This window comes from Vulpes lagopus, chromosome 12, assembly GCF_018345385.1.
Source record: "Vulpes lagopus strain Blue_001 chromosome 12, ASM1834538v1, whole genome shotgun sequence".
Taxonomy (NCBI): Eukaryota; Metazoa; Chordata; class Mammalia; order Carnivora; family Canidae; genus Vulpes; species Vulpes lagopus.
The window spans coordinates 6,299,237-6,318,136 of NC_054835.1; the positions used below are offsets into that span (position 1 = coordinate 6,299,237).

Genomic DNA, 18,900 nt, shown 5'->3' on the forward strand with positions numbered 1-18,900 from the left:
TCACGTTCAGGCTTGGCTGCACTTTCTCAGGTGGCGACGCCTAAAAGCTCAGATGATCGAGAAGAGATCGAAGCTGGGAGAATCACAAACCCTCCAGCAGTTCAGCCGGGACGTGGATGAGATCGAGGCTTGGATCAGTGAGAAATTACAGACTGCGAGTGATGAGTCATACAAAGACCCCACCAATATCCAGGTGAGCTGAACTGAGTGGCTGGCTACTCATCTCTGAGGCGGCCTCGGTTATGGGGTAGGATTCGGTAAAGAAGGCATCTTTAAAGGGGGCTCTACCTAGTAGAAAACCATTTCCTTGTGTCCATGCTGAAGCCAGTGAAAATTATTATAAGAAGCTGAGCTTGTGGAAAAGTACCACTAAATGATCAGACATGAGAAAGTACTTTTCTCACTGGTCTTCATGGAAGCCATGTCTGCCCTGAAAAGTCTAGAGCCCCCTCTATTAGCTCTCCCCATATGCTGAGCTTCCCAGGGGAAGAGTGAGCTGCTGTTTAATAGCTGATATGTGCATTCACCTCAGTGTACTGAACTCTTGTTATTTTAATTTATTTTTGTAGCTTTCCAAGCTGCTGGTAAGTTCCTAATTTTTTTAAAGAGTTTTAGTTAAATGCGCTCCAGTGTTTGTGTTCTTCTGCATAGATCTTGTTGTGGCCACATGCGGTCAGCTCGTGTCTCCTCATCCACGCTTCTCATTTCTAATGACCCATCACACTCCATTCAAGTGTCCCTGTGGGATTTGGCTTTCTCTGTCGTAATTAGCCTGCAGCCCTGCGCCCCTTCCCCTTTCCCTTTCCCCATGTGTCACTTAGGCAAGTTCTGTACCATGTTTGATTTGGGGGCTGTAGTTAATTGCTGTCTTTCCAGAGGTGCTTCTTTTAAAAAATGGAAACAGTTGGCTTTTTCTGTGTGGACTTCCGTTCACAGTTCCTGGTGGCTGAGGACGGAGGGGTCTAGTGTGGCGTGAGAGTTTTATGATGCACCCAGAGTGCCCAATCCAGAGATGATGGTCCCTGGAGAGGGACAGTTAAGTTGCCTCAGAGAAGCAGACGATCTGTTCCAAATCTGACGGGAACCAGGGTTAAGGAAAAAGGATGTCATTATTCCAGGGAGAGTCAAGGGGACTTTTCAGTAAGAATGTAGCTCACAGATGGAAGAAATAAAGAAACAGAATAAGTGGGGTTTGAACCAAAGAGTGATCAGAGCAAGAAACAGAAGAGGGGAATTGGACTTAGCTCAGGATACTTGGGTATTTGAGACCTGTCTTGGGCTCCAGTGGGGGAGCCCAGAAGGAGGACTCTCGATGTGAGCATCACGCTCAAGCCCAGCGGCTCCATCCTTTGACAGCTGCTGCCCCTGAAATGAAACATTTGATGCAGAATCCTTCCCCAACCATACTGGTTTTTCTTTCTTTTTTTTTTTTTCCTTTTAGTTCTTTCTCCACCAAATAATACTTTCCCCCAAGACCCTGCCTTTCTCACCCAGAATTATGCCATAGCTGTGTCCTTGCACCATGTCTTGTAGCATTTCCCGTATCTCCTGTTTCTTTGTGGTTTCTTAAAATCCCCTTCAGCCCTAGTGTCAGGAGCCTGTCAATCTCGCAGGCCTGTCTTTTCCTAGCAAAAATAATTTCTTACCTGCAGTCAAGCTTGGATTTTGACAGTATCCATGAGTTTTGATTAATGACCGATACTAAATGAGAAGGTGGCCTAAGCCAAGGTCTGCGATAGCTGTAAAGTCTCCTCCCGCCACAGAGGGTCAGCTTGCAGCTGCAGTGATCTAGGCCTCATATGATGAGCGAGCTAGATGGGTCGTATCTGTTAGATCATCTGTCGATGGGGGAGAAGGTCGTGGATAGAAATTGATGTCCCAGTAGGTTAAACACTCCACTTGGCTGCTGGCATTTACTGTAGAATGGTAAAAAGTACATAATTCTTGGGCTCCACTCCCAAGTAGCTAGTCCTGCCGATTGAAGAATTGACTCCATTCACCTGCTCCTGAGCCAGTCCATCTTCATTCTCCCAGCGGACCAATCCCTAAAATACGTCATAAACTCGGTGACTTCCTTCTATGAGCAGTGTTGACACTTGTCCCTGTTCTTTGAGTTTCCTATCACTTACCCTTCCTTCTGAGAGTCCCTCATTCCTAAAAAGAGGAAACCTCACAGAACCTGGTTTTGAAAGGTCATCTTTCTGGAATTTTAGAGCAAACACCAGAAGCACCAGGCCTTTGAGGCGGAACTGCATGCCAATGCTGACCGGATCCGCGGGGTCATCGACACGGGCAACTCCCTCATCGAGCGTGGGGCCTGTGCTGGCAGTGAGGATGCTGTCAAGGTATGGTCAATGTAATGACGACTTTGACATACGGTCGTAAGGACGTAAGCAGATTGGGACGTCTGGGTGGTCAGTGGGTTAAGTGTTTGCCTTCAGCTCAGGTCATGATCCTGGGGGCCCAGGATTGAGCTCCGCTTCAGGCTCCCTGCTCAGTGGGGAGTCTGCTTCTCCCTCTTTCTCTGCCCTTTCCCCTGCTTGTGCTTTCTTACTCTCTGTCAGGTTAGTGAATAAAACCTTTAAAAAACGTAAGCAGATTAGGAGACTTCTGCCTACATTACAGATGGGGAGTATTGGTGAGAACCATTCCCATAAGGCTTTTTGCTCTCTCACCATGAATCCTCTGGCTTTAGGAGAAGGGGCTCTTCATGGATTTCACCATGTCTGATCACCCTCTTCTCTTCCCCAGGCCCGGCTGGCTGCCTTAGCTGACCAGTGGCAGTTCCTGGTGCAAAAGTCAGCCGAAAAGAGCCAGAAACTAAAAGAAGCCAACAAGCAGCAGAACTTCAACACTGGAATCAAGGACTTTGACTTCTGGCTTTCTGAGGTAATGGCAGATTTTCCTTCTCACCATCAGAGGATTTCTGGTCCTTCGGGATAACAGGACAGTCAGCAAGCCCCAAACCATGCAAAAAATCAGGGCACCCCTGATGCCCCTTTTCACAGAAATCTTCCTTTCCGCAGAGGAGTCTAATGCTGTAAGAGGTCTATTTGTAGAGGGAATGGATGTTTTGAGAAGAGAGCATACAGATGGGGATTAGACTGTAGCTTCCTCCTCTCCATGGGGAAAGCAAATAGGAAACGATGATAGGGTCTGTGTGGCAGGCAGCTCTAATGAGTCTATGCCCAGATAGAAACCAAAACAGCAGTTAAGTCAGGAAACCAGATTTAGTAGATTTAGTAGAAAATTCAGGAGTACAGAAAGCATAAAGAAACAAATTTTTAGAGACTACTATTAATATTTCTCTCCAGCCTACACATATTTCCATCAACAGTAGTGTAGCCGTATTTTTATAGAGCTGAGCTCAGAATGTAATTTTTCATTAGTCTGTATTGGGCATATTATCCTGATTCTTCCTAAACCTTTGAATAGCTGCGTAAGTTCATCGTAGTCATGCCATGATTTAACCATTCCCATGTTGTTGGACATTCAGGTGTTCCCATCCCAGCTTTTTCATGGCACATCTGCACTGAACATCTTTATGTGTTAATCTTTGCCCCTGCTGCCAGTTCTTTCCTTGGGGGTTCCTCGGAGCCAGATTACTGTGCAGTTTGTACCTCCGTGAAGGTGCTGGGACCTGCCTTGAGTTGTTTTAAGTCTGCATGTGATTGACAGGAAAGGAGGAGAGCTCAGGCTGGGCTGATCCAGGCTGAGTCACTGTGATTGACAAGTTTGTAGCTAGCCAAAGACCCAGCCCAACAACCAGGCCTCCTGGATTTTCCAGAATACCAAATGTGCATTGTATACTCTATGCTCCACGTGATGACCTTCTCCCTTTTCTGTTTCACTGCCAGGTGGAGGCCCTTCTGGCATCTGAGGACTACGGCAAAGACCTGGCTTCTGTGAACAACTTGCTGAAGAAACATCAACTGCTAGAGGCGGACATATCTGCCCATGAGGTGATCAGAGGGGGTGGCCAGGTCCTGCTTGGAACACAACTGTGCCTGACTCCTCAAGGGAACCTGCTACATTTGGGGAAGGAGCGTGGTGTCCCACCCTTCCAGCCACGTTCTCAAACATAGTGGCCTCGGGGCCATTTTATAACCTGTGCTATTATTGAAGGTCCCTGAGGGAGTTTGTTTATGTGGGTTTCATCTATCAGTGTTCACCATTATTAAAAAATCACATTTTAAAAGTTAAATTTTTAAAAGACAATCTCAAAGACTTTTTGTCATTCTCAAAATGACAAAATGATAGACATGGAGAACAGAACAGTGGTAGCCAGGAGTCAGGCACAGGGCTGGGTGGTGGGGCAGGGTACAGCCAGGAAGGGATAGACAAGTCCCTTTGTACTCGCAGAACAATGTGTCTTGATTTGGGTTATGTGAACCACACGTAGGGGAAAATTGTGTGGAACTACATACACTCACGCAGACCTGGATGGGGATGTGCATGAATTTGGTGAAATCTGTGTAAGGTCTGTAGATGCACTAGTGGCCATGTCCTGGTCTTGCTGGTGTGCTATGCAAGCTGCTATGGTGGGGAGAGGCTGGATGAAGGGCACACAGGAGCTGGACTATTTTAACAACTTCTTGTGAGTCTGTATTTCAAATGAAAAATTAAGAATAAAACTGAAAAATTGTATTTACTGAAAGTAATAGTAAGCCCATTATAAATGAACAAAAGTAGCACTTTTTATGAACAATAGCTGTATTTTTTCAAAACCAAAACAATACATAGTAAGAGTGGCATTGGCTGTATTTTGCAAATTTCTTTAACATCTAGCTTAATAAAATACAGCTGGATTCTCATAGCTGCTTCGGAATTTGGGCTGTGGGAGTGTGTCAGATGTGATGAAAACCCAGCCTCCCACAGGGAGTTAGAGAAGGGAGCAGTATTTTCATTCAGATAATCGTGGATACTCTGACACCAGACTCAATGCATGGTAGTTACTTAAAGGTTAGTTGCAAAGTGGACTCTGAGACTCTACCAGTTTTCTTACCATTTAATATTAAAATCTACTGGTCCATCTTAGACATGGATTTTTTTTTCCCCCACGCATGATGTTACAAAATCATTTGGAAAACATTGAATTATGTGGGACTTCTAAACATTAGCACCCTTTGTTACGTGTGAGCTCCCACATCACAGCCAGTCTCAACAGGAAAATCTTCATAAACTGAGCTGAGCAGCTGTCACCCTCCTGGAGAATGCAGTTCCTTCCAGAAATCTGATTTTTTTTTTTTTTTTTTTTTTTTTTTTTGCTTGAAAGTTCATGTTTTACCAGTAGCAACAGACTGTCTCCTGAAAGCGACAGGTTCACTTTATTCATTCTGAGCAAGTCATTGTCAGACATTGGAGTTTGAATGACCATAGTTTGTCTTCTCATTATTCTCTCAGTGAGGACAGCCTGTGAAAAAGCTGTGAGTTCAGCTCATGACACAGGCTTCTTGGGACTGTCCCTGAACTTGAGTATGCAGCAGAAGTGCTTTGTGCATCTCCCATTTTGCCACACAGGGTATTAACATCAACATGTACTTTAGGATGGATATTCAATAAAATTAACAACTTCTGCTTTTATAAGGATGTCCTTAAGCGAAAGAGCATTTTTACAGAGGGTGGGTGCCAGTGAATTAATCAGATTCCTGCTGGCATGATGTGCCACTGTCTTGAGCTGTGGCATCAGCACCCCCACCACAGATGTTGTACCACGGGCAGATGTCCATACAATGAAAAAGGCAGACAAGATCTATGTGTCATGACAAAAATAATTTTGATCTCTCAGAACCCCGGGGATCCACATATTATACTTTGAGAGAACATCAGCAGATTCAACCTGTCAGTGAAGAATTCAAAGTTCTTATTTGCAAGCAGATACTCAGGGAAGACCCAGGTTTCTCATCCCTCCTGTTGTGTCCCCTGCTGCCCCAGGATCGCCTGAAGGACCTGAATAGCCAAGCAGACAGCCTGATGACCAGCAGTGCCTTCGACACCTCCCAAGTGAAGGATAAGCGGGACACCATCAATGGTCGTTTCCAGAAGATCAAGAACATGGCGGCCTCCCGGCGAGCCAGGCTGAATGAATCCCATCGCCTACACCAGTTCTTCCGGGACATGGATGATGAGGAGTCCTGGATCAAGTATGTATCCTTGAGACTCTGCATTCTGGGTCCTCTGGGATGCCTGTTGAACCTCTGATGGCAGGCACTGGCAGCCACAGGCTGAGTGGGAGTCCAGAGCCCCTGGCTGCTTGGCCATGAGGTTTCGCTCTCTCCAAGACAGGGAAGTGTAGCAGAACCTGCTGGGCTGGGTCCCTGCTCTGCCGCATGCTCATCATGGGACACCTTGGCTTCCTCTGATGCCTGAGTCTGCAGTGATAGGGCCATTGATGGCCTCCACATGGTAGCAGTACACGACAATGGAGCTAGACTTTGTCTAGACCCTGCCCTGGGATCCCCAGGGAGATAAGTGAGTGCCCATCTGGAAAAGATAGCCTGGTGTCCTAGGCAGGATCAGTCCTCAAGGGAAGAAGAGTTGTTTTTCGTCCCTTCCATTGCAGTCAGAGTTGTCATAGCATTTTTAAACACCCCATTTTTAAGGACAAAGTCCTGTCTCTCTTTTTTTTTTTTTAATTTTTTTATTTATTATTTATGATGGTCACACAGAGAGAGAGAGAGAGGGGGGCAGAGACATAGGCAGAGGGAGAAGCAGGCTCCATGCACCGGGAGCCCGATGTGGGATTCGATCCCGGGTCTCCAGGATCGCGCCCTGGGCCAAAGGCAAGCGCTAAACCGCTGCACCACCCAGGGATCCCAAAGTCCTGTCTCTTATTCCTCACTTCCGTAAAAAATTCTCTCTGTATCTTTATGTGTTTTTACGTGTGATGCCTGCATGTTTGGTAAAGTAGGGTTGGTAGGGCAACACCACTAGCGCCTCCTTGTTTTTCAGCATACCCTTACCGGTAGGTGTTCCTCGATACATCCGTGGATGCTCCTCATTTGGGAAATAAAGGCTTTTCTTTTCCAGAAGACTGACAAGGATTTTTGTGGAGTGATTGGTAGATGTAGGTGCAGGATGTCATGGGGTCTGGAGACATCACAACTCTTGACCAAACCTGTCCAGTCGAAAGCACAGGGGTGCAGGGTGTCTCTCTGTGTTGTCCAGGGAGAAAAAGTTGCTCGTGAGCTCAGAGGACTATGGCCGAGACCTTACAGGAGTTCAGAACCTGAGGAAGAAACACAAGCGGCTGGAGGCGGAACTGGCTGCCCATGAGCCAGCGATCCAGGTGAGGGGGTCTCTCCCAGCTGAGAGGGCCGTGGGCACCCAATGGGCCCACATGACATACAGAGAAACCCTTTGCTCTCATTCATTCCACTGTGAGTTGCAGTGTCTATGACCCCTCGTTCTAAACCCAGAGAAGTTGTGGGTTCCATGCTGAGGCCTTTTCCTGGACATGTCTAGAAGCAGGTGATAGCTGTTAATCTAATCCTTCTTGCCTGTCAGGGTGTCCTGGACACTGGGAAGAAGCTGTCTGATGACAATACCATTGGCAAGGAGGAGATTCAGCAGCGTCTGGCCCAGTTCGTGGAGCACTGGAAGGAGCTGAAGCAGCTGGCGGCAGCTCGGTGACTGGCCAGGGGAGGGAGCACTTGTCCTGCTTGTGGATGTAGCACGAGTGGCCAGGCTCAGCTTCCAGGCCCTCCTGTCACCTCCTGGGCCCTTTTTCTGGGCGTGCAGGGACCACAGTTGGCTTGCTTCAGAGCCACCCTGACAGGCCCATGCTAGGCTGGTCCGGTTATGTGGATCTGAACCCAGAAGATGGTTCTGGAATTTGATGTGTGAACAACACTGTCTCTGCTTCATATTACAGAGAAGGTTCAATGGAACCAATCACTTCCATACTTGTCAGGAGTATTTTTAAGCACATGTTAGCTATCGGAATTAAAGTTTGACAATATTAATGGTCTTTTGGTTTGGTTTTTTCCTGTCTCCTGTAATTAGGGGTCAGCGGCTAGAGGAGTCCTTGGAGTATCAGCAGTTTGTAGCCAATGTGGAAGAAGAAGAAGCCTGGATTAATGAGAAGATGACCCTGGTAGCCAGTGAGGATTATGGAGACACGCTTGCCGCTATCCAGGTCAGAGAAACTGGCACAGCCCTGCTGCTTTGTTTACCGGCTGGCAGCCTCGGTCTCCCTGGTTAGTCACAGTCTTCCAGATCTCAGGCTAGAGACGGTGCCCCTCTGGCCAAACATGGTGCAGCCGGCAGCCCTGGGGCCTAGGGGCTGCTGCCACCATGCACCCTCGGCTGGGGGTAGAGGGTGGGAGGTACCACAACAGGAATTACTGCCCTTTGGTTCTGGAGGCTGCAAGTCTGTAATCAAGGTACAGGCAGGGCCTCGCTCTCTGAAACTTCTAGGGAAGGCTCATTCCTGACTCGTCCAGCTTCTCCCTGGCATTCCTTGGCTTGTGGCGGCATCATTGTGGTCTCTGCCTCTGCTTTTCATGGCTCTTCCCTCTGGGTGTCTGCCTGCGACTTTTTCTCCGGGCGAGTCTGCGTCCAGAGTTCCCTCTTAGATACATATCATCCTGGATTAGATCCCACCCCAGTGACCTCATCTGAACATCTTAAGTTGATTATATCTGCGCCTTCCACATTTGTTAGGTGGCAGGGGTTAGGATGTCATTTTGGGGGACACACCTCAGCTTGTGCCCTAAGTACACAGGGTAGTTGTGGTTACTTGACGACCCTTCTGGCAGCAGGTGTCTTGTTCCTCGAGGCTGTGCTGCTTTTGAGCAGGGCCACTTGCCCTGCTGAGCCAAGGCAGAGTAGCAGACCAAGAGAACCACACTGATGTCACAGCACAACTCTATTCCCCTCCTCCTGCCTCCAGCAGCCTTGCTCATCTTCCGTAGGCAGCATTCAAAATGGCAGAAGCAGAAGCTTCGAGGCCTATCCTCAGATGTCACACCACATGATCTGCACTGCATTCTGTTGGAGTGATTGCAAGCAGCCAGGGGCCACCAGCTGGATGAACAGCCTCCCCTTTTGCTGGGAGGAGCCACACCTTGTGGTAGAATATTCCCAAATCTGGGCCAACAGCTGTGGAGGCAGAGTCTGCATTCCCAAGAGTCTGGGTAGCCTCTGAGCCATGTTCTCGGAGTGGGTGTCCTGTTCGGCTGGTTGAAGTGCTTCATGTGGCTTAGATGGAGAGATTTCCCCTCCTCTGCATGATCCCTTTCCCGGGAAGCCCACATGGAAGCATTTCTGGGCCTTCCTGTACTGAGGAGAGGACCACTAGGAAGGTCCCCTGGAAGCTGTACTCAGGGGAAACCTGCTAGACTTTGTCTTAAGCTTGCTTGGTGTTTTCTGTATGGTCTCCTAGAGAGGAGAAGCAGGGCACTGTAGTGGTTGATTAGTGAGAGCTTAGCGCCTTCAGAACTTCTTCCTGGACGGCCCTTCTCAAGCTCAGGCCCCTGCCAGTTACTCTTGCTGCATCCAGGTTTTACCACCTTTGTCATAACTTACCTACTTTGGCCCCTATGGTCCTAGCCCTTGGCTAGACTGGGGCACATCTGAAGGCTGGCACCTTACAGCCTAAATGCCCTCTGTCCCTGCTGCCTGACTGGCCAGCATATGCAGGCTTTCAGCTGCTGGCCTCTCTGCTTCCACTCCAGGGCTTACTGAAGAAACATGAAGCTTTTGAGACAGACTTCACTGTGCACAAGGATCGTGTGAATGACGTCTGCAGTAATGGACAAGACCTCATCAAGAAGGTAAGCCTGGCCTGCTGGTAGGGTGCTCCCATCCCATGCTGGCATTCATCTTCCTGGAATAGTCACCCAAGAAAGATTTGCATGGAGTCCAGGAGCAGTTCCACTCCCAGATGTCTGAAGAAGAGAAAGATTGTGATTAATTGGATGCCTCCCCCTTTCCAAAGCCAGTCAACAAAGTTACTTTGCAGCACTTAAATTTTCTGCCTTAAGCAGGGAAGCAGGGATCCCTGGGTGGCGCAGCGGTTTGGCGCCTGCCTTTGGCCCAGGGCGCGATCCTGGAGACCCGGGATCGAATCCCACATCGGGCTCCCAGTGCATGGAGCCTGCTTCTCCCTCTGCCTGTGTCTCTGCCCCTCTCTCTCTCTCTCTCTCTCTCTCTCTCTCTCTCACTGTGTGCCTATCATAAGTAAATAAAAAAATTAAAAAAAAAAAAAAGCAGGGAAGCATCCCAGCTTGTTCTTCAGCGAAACCCCACAAAACCGTTGTCTTAGTTTCTTTCTCAGGTAGTATAAGCTTTCAACAGTAGTTGAAAATACAGGAAAAATTTAAAATACCACCAGAAGGATCGATCCCTAGTAAGGCTTTCATGCCTAACCTTCCCTACTCTGCATGTAGAGCCACCCCTACACAGGATAGTTTCCGTTCCGCAACATTGCTCAACAAAGCCTGGCTGCTGTCCAGGATGTTTTGGAAATGAATGTCATAATATCACAAGGTTCGTTTTGTTCAAACGGCCCCTGACCAAGAAAGCAGATGGGAAGGGGTCTTGGGGCTTTCTCCCCAGCAATGAAGTCAAGTCACTGGCACGTTGGCATTCCAGACTAAACATGGTGCTGCCCTTGGCCCCAAGTTAGTCACCGCTGATCACTTAGGTGCAGTGACAAATATTCAGTACCGCAGAACAAGCAACTTTTAACCACTATAATTTTCTGTTGCAAACATAACTGGTAGATAAGATTCTCATCACAGGATTTGCTCTAATAAGCATAGCTTCAAGACCAGAGAGTTGGTCATAACAGGTAACAGTATGTTCCAGTTCATGTTCACTAGAGAGCTTTTCCACTTGCCCTTATGGGCAGATAAGATAACATGAAGCTAATTTCCAGTCCAGACCTCATACAGGTAGAGATGAGGCCTGTGTATGACCGCTACGCACACACAGCCCTGCCTCGCGGTCTCTGTCTTTTCCACGTGTGCGGTGACCAGTCTGTGAATATTCTGCACCTTCCAGCAGAGAGCCCAGTGCTTTACCTTCAGGAACAGTCTGTTTCCTCGAGTTTCTCTCTGAATTCTAAGCTGACTTGTGTGTATTTTCAAATACAGTTATGTTGAGACAAAATCCAAGTGTTTGGGGCTTAAGAATTTTCAGGTCCACTTTTTCTGAACTGTTTTTATTGCTTACATGTAGGAGCCATTGTTTGAATGCGTAGCATTTTATTTATTTATTAAGTCTTAGCTATGTGTTTTCTATTTTTTTTTTGCGATCAGATGTATTAATGAGCACATCATGATATTCCAGCTCGTTCCTTGTTACTTCCTTAGGATCCATTCCCGTCAGTGAAATTGTTGGCATTCATCCTTTCAAGGCTTTTACTCTCTGTTCTCCACCCCCCTGGCAGCGGGTGGGGGGTGCAGGGCCTGCCTTTTAGCACTGGAGAACCTTCCCAGGCAGGCAGGCCTTGGATTAGCTAGCATGGCAGGAGGTGGGGCTGACCAGAGTGTGCCTTCTCTTTATGGCCTAGAACAATCACCACGAGGAGAACATCTCTTCAAAGATGAAGGGCTTGAATGGCAAAGTGTCAGACTTGGAGAAAGCTGCTGCCCAGAGGAAGGCCAAGCTTGAGGAGAACTCGGCCTTCCTTCAGTTCAACTGGAAGGCTGATGTAGTGGAATCCTGGATCGGTGAGTGCTGCCCCACCCGGCCTGGCCCCAGTCTCTCTGCCTCCCCAGGCCAGGAAGACTGTTCCAGAGCCATAGCTGTCTGTTTCCTAAGCAGTTGGTTTTCTTCTCCAGAGAAGAGATGGATCTAATGTGGGCATATCAGAACAAGAGGCCGTGTCCCTGTGACCGAGAACAGGGGCCCCCATTGTGCTCGGCACTGGGCCAGCACCAGTGTCAAAACAAAAACCATTAATACCTGGGAGGAGCAATAAGCATCATAGCACAAACAAAATGGCACAGCAGCAGACCCCCAGTGGTGCCGCTGCCCAAAAGCCCAGGTCCAGGGTACAATCCAGCTCCCAAGGGGGGTGGAGCTGGACTCTGATATCAGCACCCTGTGACCCTGGTGATTGCTGTTACATAAGTGGTAGTTGAAGCATGTCTAGGATGAGCTGGAAGCGGGGCCTGGGCTGCAGGGAGGAAGGAGCCAGCTAGGAGGGGTCAGAGCCCACTCTTAGGAATCCCGGGATGTAAACATCAGCCAGGTGATAGCATGCCTCGGTTTTTATCTTCTTAATTCACGTCACTGTGTCAAGAAGGCTGATTTGCTTCTCCTGCATGGTTTCCTAGGTGAGAAGGAAAACAGCCTGAAGACAGACGATTATGGCCGAGACCTGTCCTCCGTGCAGACTCTCCTCACCAAACAGGTCAGTTGTGGTCTCTTTGTTGATTGACTGCAATGTATGCAAATAGCACCTCCTGGTAGATGAACAGTGGGTGGCATCTTTCATTAAGAAAGGCCCTAAGGACTCAGCAGTGAGAAAGATAGTTCTGGTCCTCAGCTTCCAGACTAAGCCTGTGCTTAGCCTTCCAGTGCTACAGCTTGATAGGTGCTCAGAGGGTGGAGTGCAGCAGAACGTGCTGTGGACTTAACACCCAGAGCTGTCTGACTTGAATTCCAGCAAGCAGTGGTTGATGGGGAAGGTCTTTCCAGAGAAGATGCATCTAAGCTAGATCGTGAAGGGCTAACTGCAGGTGGTCAGGGGGTGGGAGGCAGGAGTTCATTCTAGGGAGAGGCAGTGGGGAGAGTGCGCATGTGTAGGGAGCCCCGTACCTCAGTCTGTGGTGGGCAGGGGGCGGGAGGATGTCAGGAGAAGGGACTCTGGGCTGTCTGGCTTGGGCAGCTGGATGAACAGACTCTGGTGCCATCAAGCTGTGGCTCCCAGAAAGGGTGAGTTCTACCTTTCCTGGAGACCCTACAGATGAGTGTACTGCTCTTTGTTCCAGGAAACTTTTGACGCTGGTCTACAGGCCTTCCAGCAGGAGGGCATTGCCAACATCACTGCCCTCAAAGATCAGCTGCTGGCCGCCAAGCACATTCAGTCAAAGGCCATTGAAGCCCGGCACGCCTCTCTCATGAAGAGATGGAGCCAGCTTCTGGCCAACTCGGCCACCCGCAAGAAGAAGCTGCTGGAGGCACAGAGTCACTTCCGCAAGGTAAGGGTGGGCCCTGCAAGAGCTCACCCAGCCCGCTGTGCAGGGCCAGCAAACCCAATTCCTGTCTGTGCGCCCTGGCCAACTGCAGGGAGGTTCTGCACGGGGCAGGGGTCAGCCTGAACCAAGCAGCAGAGGGCCATTCTGAAGCACCCAGGACAGATGAGCTCATCTATAGCAAGGGGAAAGAAAGGGTCGCGAGGGAAGAAAGGCCTTTTGATTAGTGGAATTGGGAGCACCCCGTCTTGACCCAGATGCCCCAGAAACTACCCCTGCCTTTCCCATCCTTTGTCCACCCCCACCCCCAGGCCTCCAGCACTGGCGCCTGCCCTAACTCAGGCTGCTCTGCTTTCAGGTGGAAGACCTCTTCCTGACCTTTGCCAAAAAGGCATCGGCCTTCAACAGCTGGTTTGAAAACGCTGAAGAGGATCTGACTGATCCTGTGCGTTGCAACTCCCTGGAGGAGATCAGAGCTCTGCGTGAGGCCCACGACGCCTTCCGCTCATCCCTCAGCTCTGCCCAGGCCGACTTCAGCCAGCTGGCTGAGCTAGACCGCCAGATCAAGAGCTTCCGTGTGGCCTCTAACCCCTACACCTGGTTCACCATGGAGGCCCTGGAGGAGACATGGAGGAACCTGCAGAAGATCATCAAGGTGCCCGGGGCTGTCTGTTGGGAGCTCAGGGCCAGCGGGGCTGCAGGGGGTCCATTGTCTCTTCCAGAAGTGACAGCGGGTGCCGGCTGGCAGCCTACACAGAACTATCCATCACTCACTTCCTATCACCTCTCACCAGAGTTCTCGGTGGGGGGGGGGGGGGGGGGTTGTGAGCACCTGGGAAACAGAGGGTTCTGAGCTCCCTGAGGGTCTCTCAGGCTCCTCCTCTGGGTTGACATCAACACCCGGTCCTCCCTGCCCCACAAAGCGGTGGTTTCTGGTCATGCTTAGCTTCCAGAAACTGACGTCATAGGGCCACTGGTCCGTTATCCCGACGGCAGACCGTCCCCCTCCCACATCCATCTGGGAAGGACAGGTCCTAGTGACACAGCCTTGCCTCCTCTGGGCCCTAGGAGCGGGAGCTGGAGCTGCAAAAGGAGCAGCGGCGACAGGAGGAGAATGACAAGCTACGCCAGGAGTTTGCCCAGCACGCTAACGCCTTCCACCAGTGGATACAGGAAACCAGGTGTCCACTGTGGCTCCAGGGGGTGGGGCGCCCTGCGGGAAACTGGTGGGCACACTTGCAAGAGGGAAAGAAGGGTTAGGGCGCACCCTGGTCTGGGTTGCCCTGTAGGGTGGGCATAGTTCTCAAAAGTACTTTTCCCAAAGGTGGAGGGTGCTAGGTGTCCTGGATTGGGTGGGGACTGGGTGTGGCCGGCGGTCCGTGTTCAGCATCTCGGTGACACGTGGAGCAGAGTTGGATTCAGCGTGGGTACTGATTTCTTTGTTTTGTTTTTCTTTTTTCTCGTGTCTCTCTGTCCCCCACCTCCTGACTGCTGCTGTCTGGACACCACCTTGTCTTGCGGCTGCTTGGATCCCATCTGCACAGAACATATCTCCTCGATGGGTTAATATTGTCTTCTTGTTTCTCCGGGCTCGTGGTGTGGTGGTGTCTCGTGTGCTTGTCCCCTGCCCTCGGTCCCCATATGGTCTGGCTTGCAGAGGATCCCAGGATGGGCCTTCCTGCCCCAGGCGGGCTGCACACCTCCCCTGTCCCTCTCTTGCCCCACCTCTGTCCCTGTCCCCCCTATGAGGAGTGCGTGCCTTGCCCCACAGCACACAGCACATGGTCCTTGACAGCCTATGGTCTGGGGAAGGGAGCCACTCCCACCTGCCTATTCAGATTCAATGGGTTCTCTCAGGTAGGGACTGTGACCAAGCCAGAGGGCCAGGGCTGGAGTCCAAAGCCTCTGAGAATCCCCATGCTTGTTCAGCCATTGGGATTTCTCTGGACTTCTCTTCTGCCTCTTCCCCCCGTGTGTCCAGTGGGGCCATACTTAGCTCCTAGGAGGTCATGGTCATGAAGGAGGAGATTCAGCTGGTGCAGTGAGTCTCCAGCTGTGCACGACCCTTCCCCCAGGGCCCCACACCCCAGTGTTCCAGGGGAAGAGCATCATTTGCCCTAATAGAAGGCAGCACTGCCTGGGGTCTTGAGTGATGGAGAGATGAGGCTTTGGAGGAGCCCAGGAGAAGCAGGGCGGCCCTGCCCAGTCCAGTCCTGGGAGCGGCCTCTCCTAGAGTCTTTGGCCTCTGCCAGGCCCATGTAAAGCCATGGTTGGGAAAGGGCGACCCCAGTGGCTTAGACCAGTGTTCCCGGGGTTCTGCAGACAGTAGCTGGGGTGTCTGAGTGCGGTACTGGGAGAAGCAGGTGCCTGCTGCCGCCACCACCTGTGCTGAAGGCAGAGGGGGTGGGATTGGGGGGGGGGGTCGCAGTTTCTAGCTTGAGTTCATTAGCCACCTGGCCTCCGCTCCCCTCCCCAGCCCCATGGCTGTGTCTGCCCATCTGGTCTTGTCTCCGTGGGTGCCATGCTCCCCTTCCCACATGGCTCCTCCCTAGCCCCGTCCCGTCTTGCTTGGTCCCAGTGTGAGCTGCCCCAAGGCCACCTGTTGTCCCTGCGGCCGGCGGCCCAGCCCCACCAGGTCCCTCTGCCTGGGCGCCAGGTTGCCCTGCCTGTGCACTGCCAGCTTGGGCCTTGTGGCGCGTGTCTGTCTCGGTCTGCTCTTGCCTGCCCGTGCCTTCGGTGTATTCATTTGGTTTCTTTTCTTTGACTAGCATAGCGTATCGTCGGGTCATTCGTGTCTATCAGTATGAAGTTGGGGATGATCTGTCTGGAAGGTTTTTCTCCTCTTATTTCTCTCTTATCTCACTGTGGTTTTACCAATGCACTCTTGACTTCCCCAGGCGGCTCCGCTTTCTGACTAACCCACCGCCCTCGGCCCGCTTGGGAAGGAGGGGTGTGTCCTCCTCCCACTGCACCAGCACCCAGCCTCCTGCCCCTGGGTCCTAGGGGTGTGGCTTTTCCCGGGGGGACATGGCGTGACTGTGAGTCTGATCTGCTGGGGTAGGAGGAAGCTGGTGCCTTGCCTTGCTCGAGCACTTTGAACTTGGGGACATTTCATAGCTAGCCCTGGCTCGCAGGGTGCCACAGGGGTAGGCAGGGGCCCATGTGGGTGCAGGGGAGGCTGGGCCAAAATCCCAAGACATGCGCACAGTGTGACTCATCCCTGCACGTAACCCCAACTTGTTTGTTGTCTTCGTTCACTGGTGGCCTTCTGTGACGTCACACTGTAACGTTGGGAAGATGGCTCCCTGGGGCATCCCTGCTCTTCAGAACTTGGCCCTGGGAGCCTTGAGCCTGACTGTCTCATGGAGCCTGAAACTGGGGCCTAACTGCAGTCACTTCCCTTCTTTGGGCAGTAGAAACACTTTCAAAACCCAAATCTGGTCATAATCTCTTAGCATCCCGGCTTTTTGTCTGAGGGGTCATCTGACTGCATCTCCTCCACGGCTGTCCCACCCTAGAATGTGACTTCCCTCCTCAGGAACATGCAGGAGACTCCAGGGATTTTCTGGGGGGTGGCTCTCCATTTGTCAGCCTCTCCTCCCTAAGGTGTCCACGTGGCAGAGTTGTACAGAGCAGCTTTCTCCCCAGTGGCTGCAGCAGGCGGGCATGCTGTCAGGCCCATGGAGGAACCTCAGCTCAGTTCCTCAGGCACCTTTCAGGGCGTAGCTTGGGCCTAAGGAGCCACATGAGAAAGGATCCTAGCCCGGGAGAGGCTGTGTGGGACTTGGCCCTGGCCCCCCAGTTGGGCCTTTGGACAGGTGGCACACCACCTGGGGCAGTAGTGTCCTGTCTGTGGAGCAGGAGAAATACAACCTGCCCTCCCTTGCTCCCAGGGCCACTTCGGAAAAGATAGCTTCCTAGTAAATTAAAAAATAAAAAGTCACGGTTATCTGGGGATGGTTGATTTTGAGCTCATGACCAGGCCGTCTTGCCTCACTGTCCTCTTGTGTTTAGGTCCTGCATGGTGGAAGAATCCGGGACCCTGGAATCCCAGCTTGAGGCTACCAAAGTAAGTGCCCCTACAGCTCCCTGCCGGGTGTGCTGAGGCCCTCCATCCTAGCATCCTCAGCAGGCCTGCCTGGTTTAACTGGTTTAAGGATAGGCAGGAAGTAGGCTGGGTAGGTATCCTTTTCTCCTTAGCATAAAGCAGCACAGGACCCCATCATCTTAAAGAAGGTCTTTTGTCTCAGACAATTGCCACCCAGTCTTACTTGCAAACAGAGGAACCTTTGGTTTAGTGTGTGTTCCTGGCAGTCTGCCCCTGGTTTGTGATGGAGGCTGTTGGATTTGACCTCACACCATCCCACACAGCCCCACAGGCTGGGAGGGCCTCTCAAACAGGCTCTGGGGCCTGCTGTGGGAGGTAAGAGCCCCTGTCGCCTACATCCTTGCTCCCCCATCTGTAGCGCAAGCACCAGGAGATTCGAGCCATGAGAAGTCAGCTCAAAAAGATTGAGGACCTGGGGGCTGCCATGGAGGAGGCCCTGATTCTGGATAACAAGTATACAGAGCACAGCACCGTGGGCCTGGCCCAGCAGTGGGACCAGCTCGACCAGCTGGGCATGCGCATGCAGCACAACCTGGAGCAGCAGATCCAGGCCAGGTACCTGCCCCAGTCGAGCGATACGGGCTATGGAGGAGGAGGTCTCAGATGCCTGACCCCGGGTACCCCCAGGGTCTGGCAGTCACTTTCCTGGGATGGAACAGAATGAGCCACCTGTTGACTCCTGCCTGTTCTTTTAGGAACACAACAGGAGTGACGGAGGAGGCCCTAAAAGAATTCAGCATGATGTTTAAGTGAGTATGGCCTCCCCAGGCCAAAAGGCAGGGGACTCAGCAGGCTCAGCCCCGGGGCCCCTGCTGAGTAGCCCTCCATTTGTGCGGCAGACACTTCGACAAGGACAAGTCAGGCCGGCTGAACCACCAGGAGTTCAAGTCCTGCCTGCGCTCCCTGGGTTATGACCTGCCCATGGTGGAGGAAGGGGAGCCTGACCCCGAGTTTGAGGCAATCCTAGACACCGTGGATCCAAACAGGTGAGCCAGAGGGGAGGGTAGTAGAAGTGGCTCTGCCTCCAGCTCCTCCTGCATTCTCCTGGCTCACTGCGCATGCCCCTCTCCAGGGATGGCCACGTCTCCCTGCAAGAGTACATGGCCTTCATGATCAGCCGTGAAACGGAGAACGTTAAATCCAGTGAGGAGATTGAGAGCGCCTTCCGGGCCCTGAGCTCCGAGGGAAAGCCCTACGTGACCAAGGAGGAGCTGTATCAGGTCTGGGGCTCTACATCTCTGCCCTGGGGATGGGGCTGGAGGTTTCCTTTGAAAAGTAAAACCTGGGATCCCCGGGTGGCTCAGCGGTTTAGTGCCTACCTTTGGCCCAGGGCGAGATCCTAGAGTCCCAGGATCAAGTGCTGCATCAGGCTCCCTGCATGGAGCCTGCTTCTCCCTCTGCCTGTGTCTCTCTCATGAATAAATGAATAAAATCTTTAGTAAAACCTGAGGTTGCCCCAGGGCCAGACCAGAATCTAAATTAACAGCACCTCCCTTTTGACTTCTGTGTTGGGGGCATCTTATCCCTATTTACCACTGAAACTCAGCCCAGACCTGTCCATCCAAGCTCATAGAACCAGCTGCAGCCTCCGAGCTCAGGTGTTCCCCATGTCCCCCAACACCCCAGGGCAGTGGGGCTGGGCTG

General features: G+C 51.5%; 1 protein-coding gene across 8 annotated transcripts in view; it reads left to right on the plus strand.

Moving 5' to 3' along the window:
* Window positions 1-18,900, plus strand: part of SPTAN1 (spectrin alpha, non-erythrocytic 1) — a 62,765-nt gene that overhangs the window by 43,381 nt on the left and 484 nt on the right. For 3 of the 8 annotated variants that reach the window (XM_041727060.1, XM_041727062.1, XM_041727063.1), the window contains 22 exons: window positions 31-193; window positions 570-584; window positions 2,214-2,345; window positions 2,752-2,889; window positions 3,858-3,962; window positions 5,935-6,143; window positions 7,168-7,288; window positions 7,507-7,628; window positions 8,005-8,137; window positions 9,678-9,776; window positions 11,519-11,678; window positions 12,288-12,364; window positions 12,945-13,154; window positions 13,507-13,803; window positions 14,217-14,329; window positions 14,693-14,710; window positions 15,917-15,979; window positions 17,163-17,217; window positions 17,615-17,811; window positions 17,952-18,005; window positions 18,096-18,242; window positions 18,329-18,476. In XM_041727060.1, the coding sequence (XP_041582994.1) occupies window positions 31-193; window positions 570-584; window positions 2,214-2,345; window positions 2,752-2,889; window positions 3,858-3,962; window positions 5,935-6,143; window positions 7,168-7,288; window positions 7,507-7,628; window positions 8,005-8,137; window positions 9,678-9,776; window positions 11,519-11,678; window positions 12,288-12,364; window positions 12,945-13,154; window positions 13,507-13,803; window positions 14,217-14,329; window positions 14,693-14,710; window positions 15,917-15,979; window positions 17,163-17,217; window positions 17,615-17,811; window positions 17,952-18,005; window positions 18,096-18,242; window positions 18,329-18,476 (2,776 nt within the window). The remainder of the gene's footprint in view (window positions 1-30; window positions 194-569; window positions 585-2,213; window positions 2,346-2,751; window positions 2,890-3,857; window positions 3,963-5,934; window positions 6,144-7,167; window positions 7,289-7,506; window positions 7,629-8,004; window positions 8,138-9,677; window positions 9,777-11,518; window positions 11,679-12,287; window positions 12,365-12,944; window positions 13,155-13,506; window positions 13,804-14,216; window positions 14,330-14,692; window positions 14,711-15,916; window positions 15,980-17,162; window positions 17,218-17,614; window positions 17,812-17,951; window positions 18,006-18,095; window positions 18,243-18,328; window positions 18,477-18,900) is intronic. The other 5 variants (XM_041727064.1, XM_041727066.1, XM_041727065.1 and 2 more) reach the window with 3 other exon arrangements.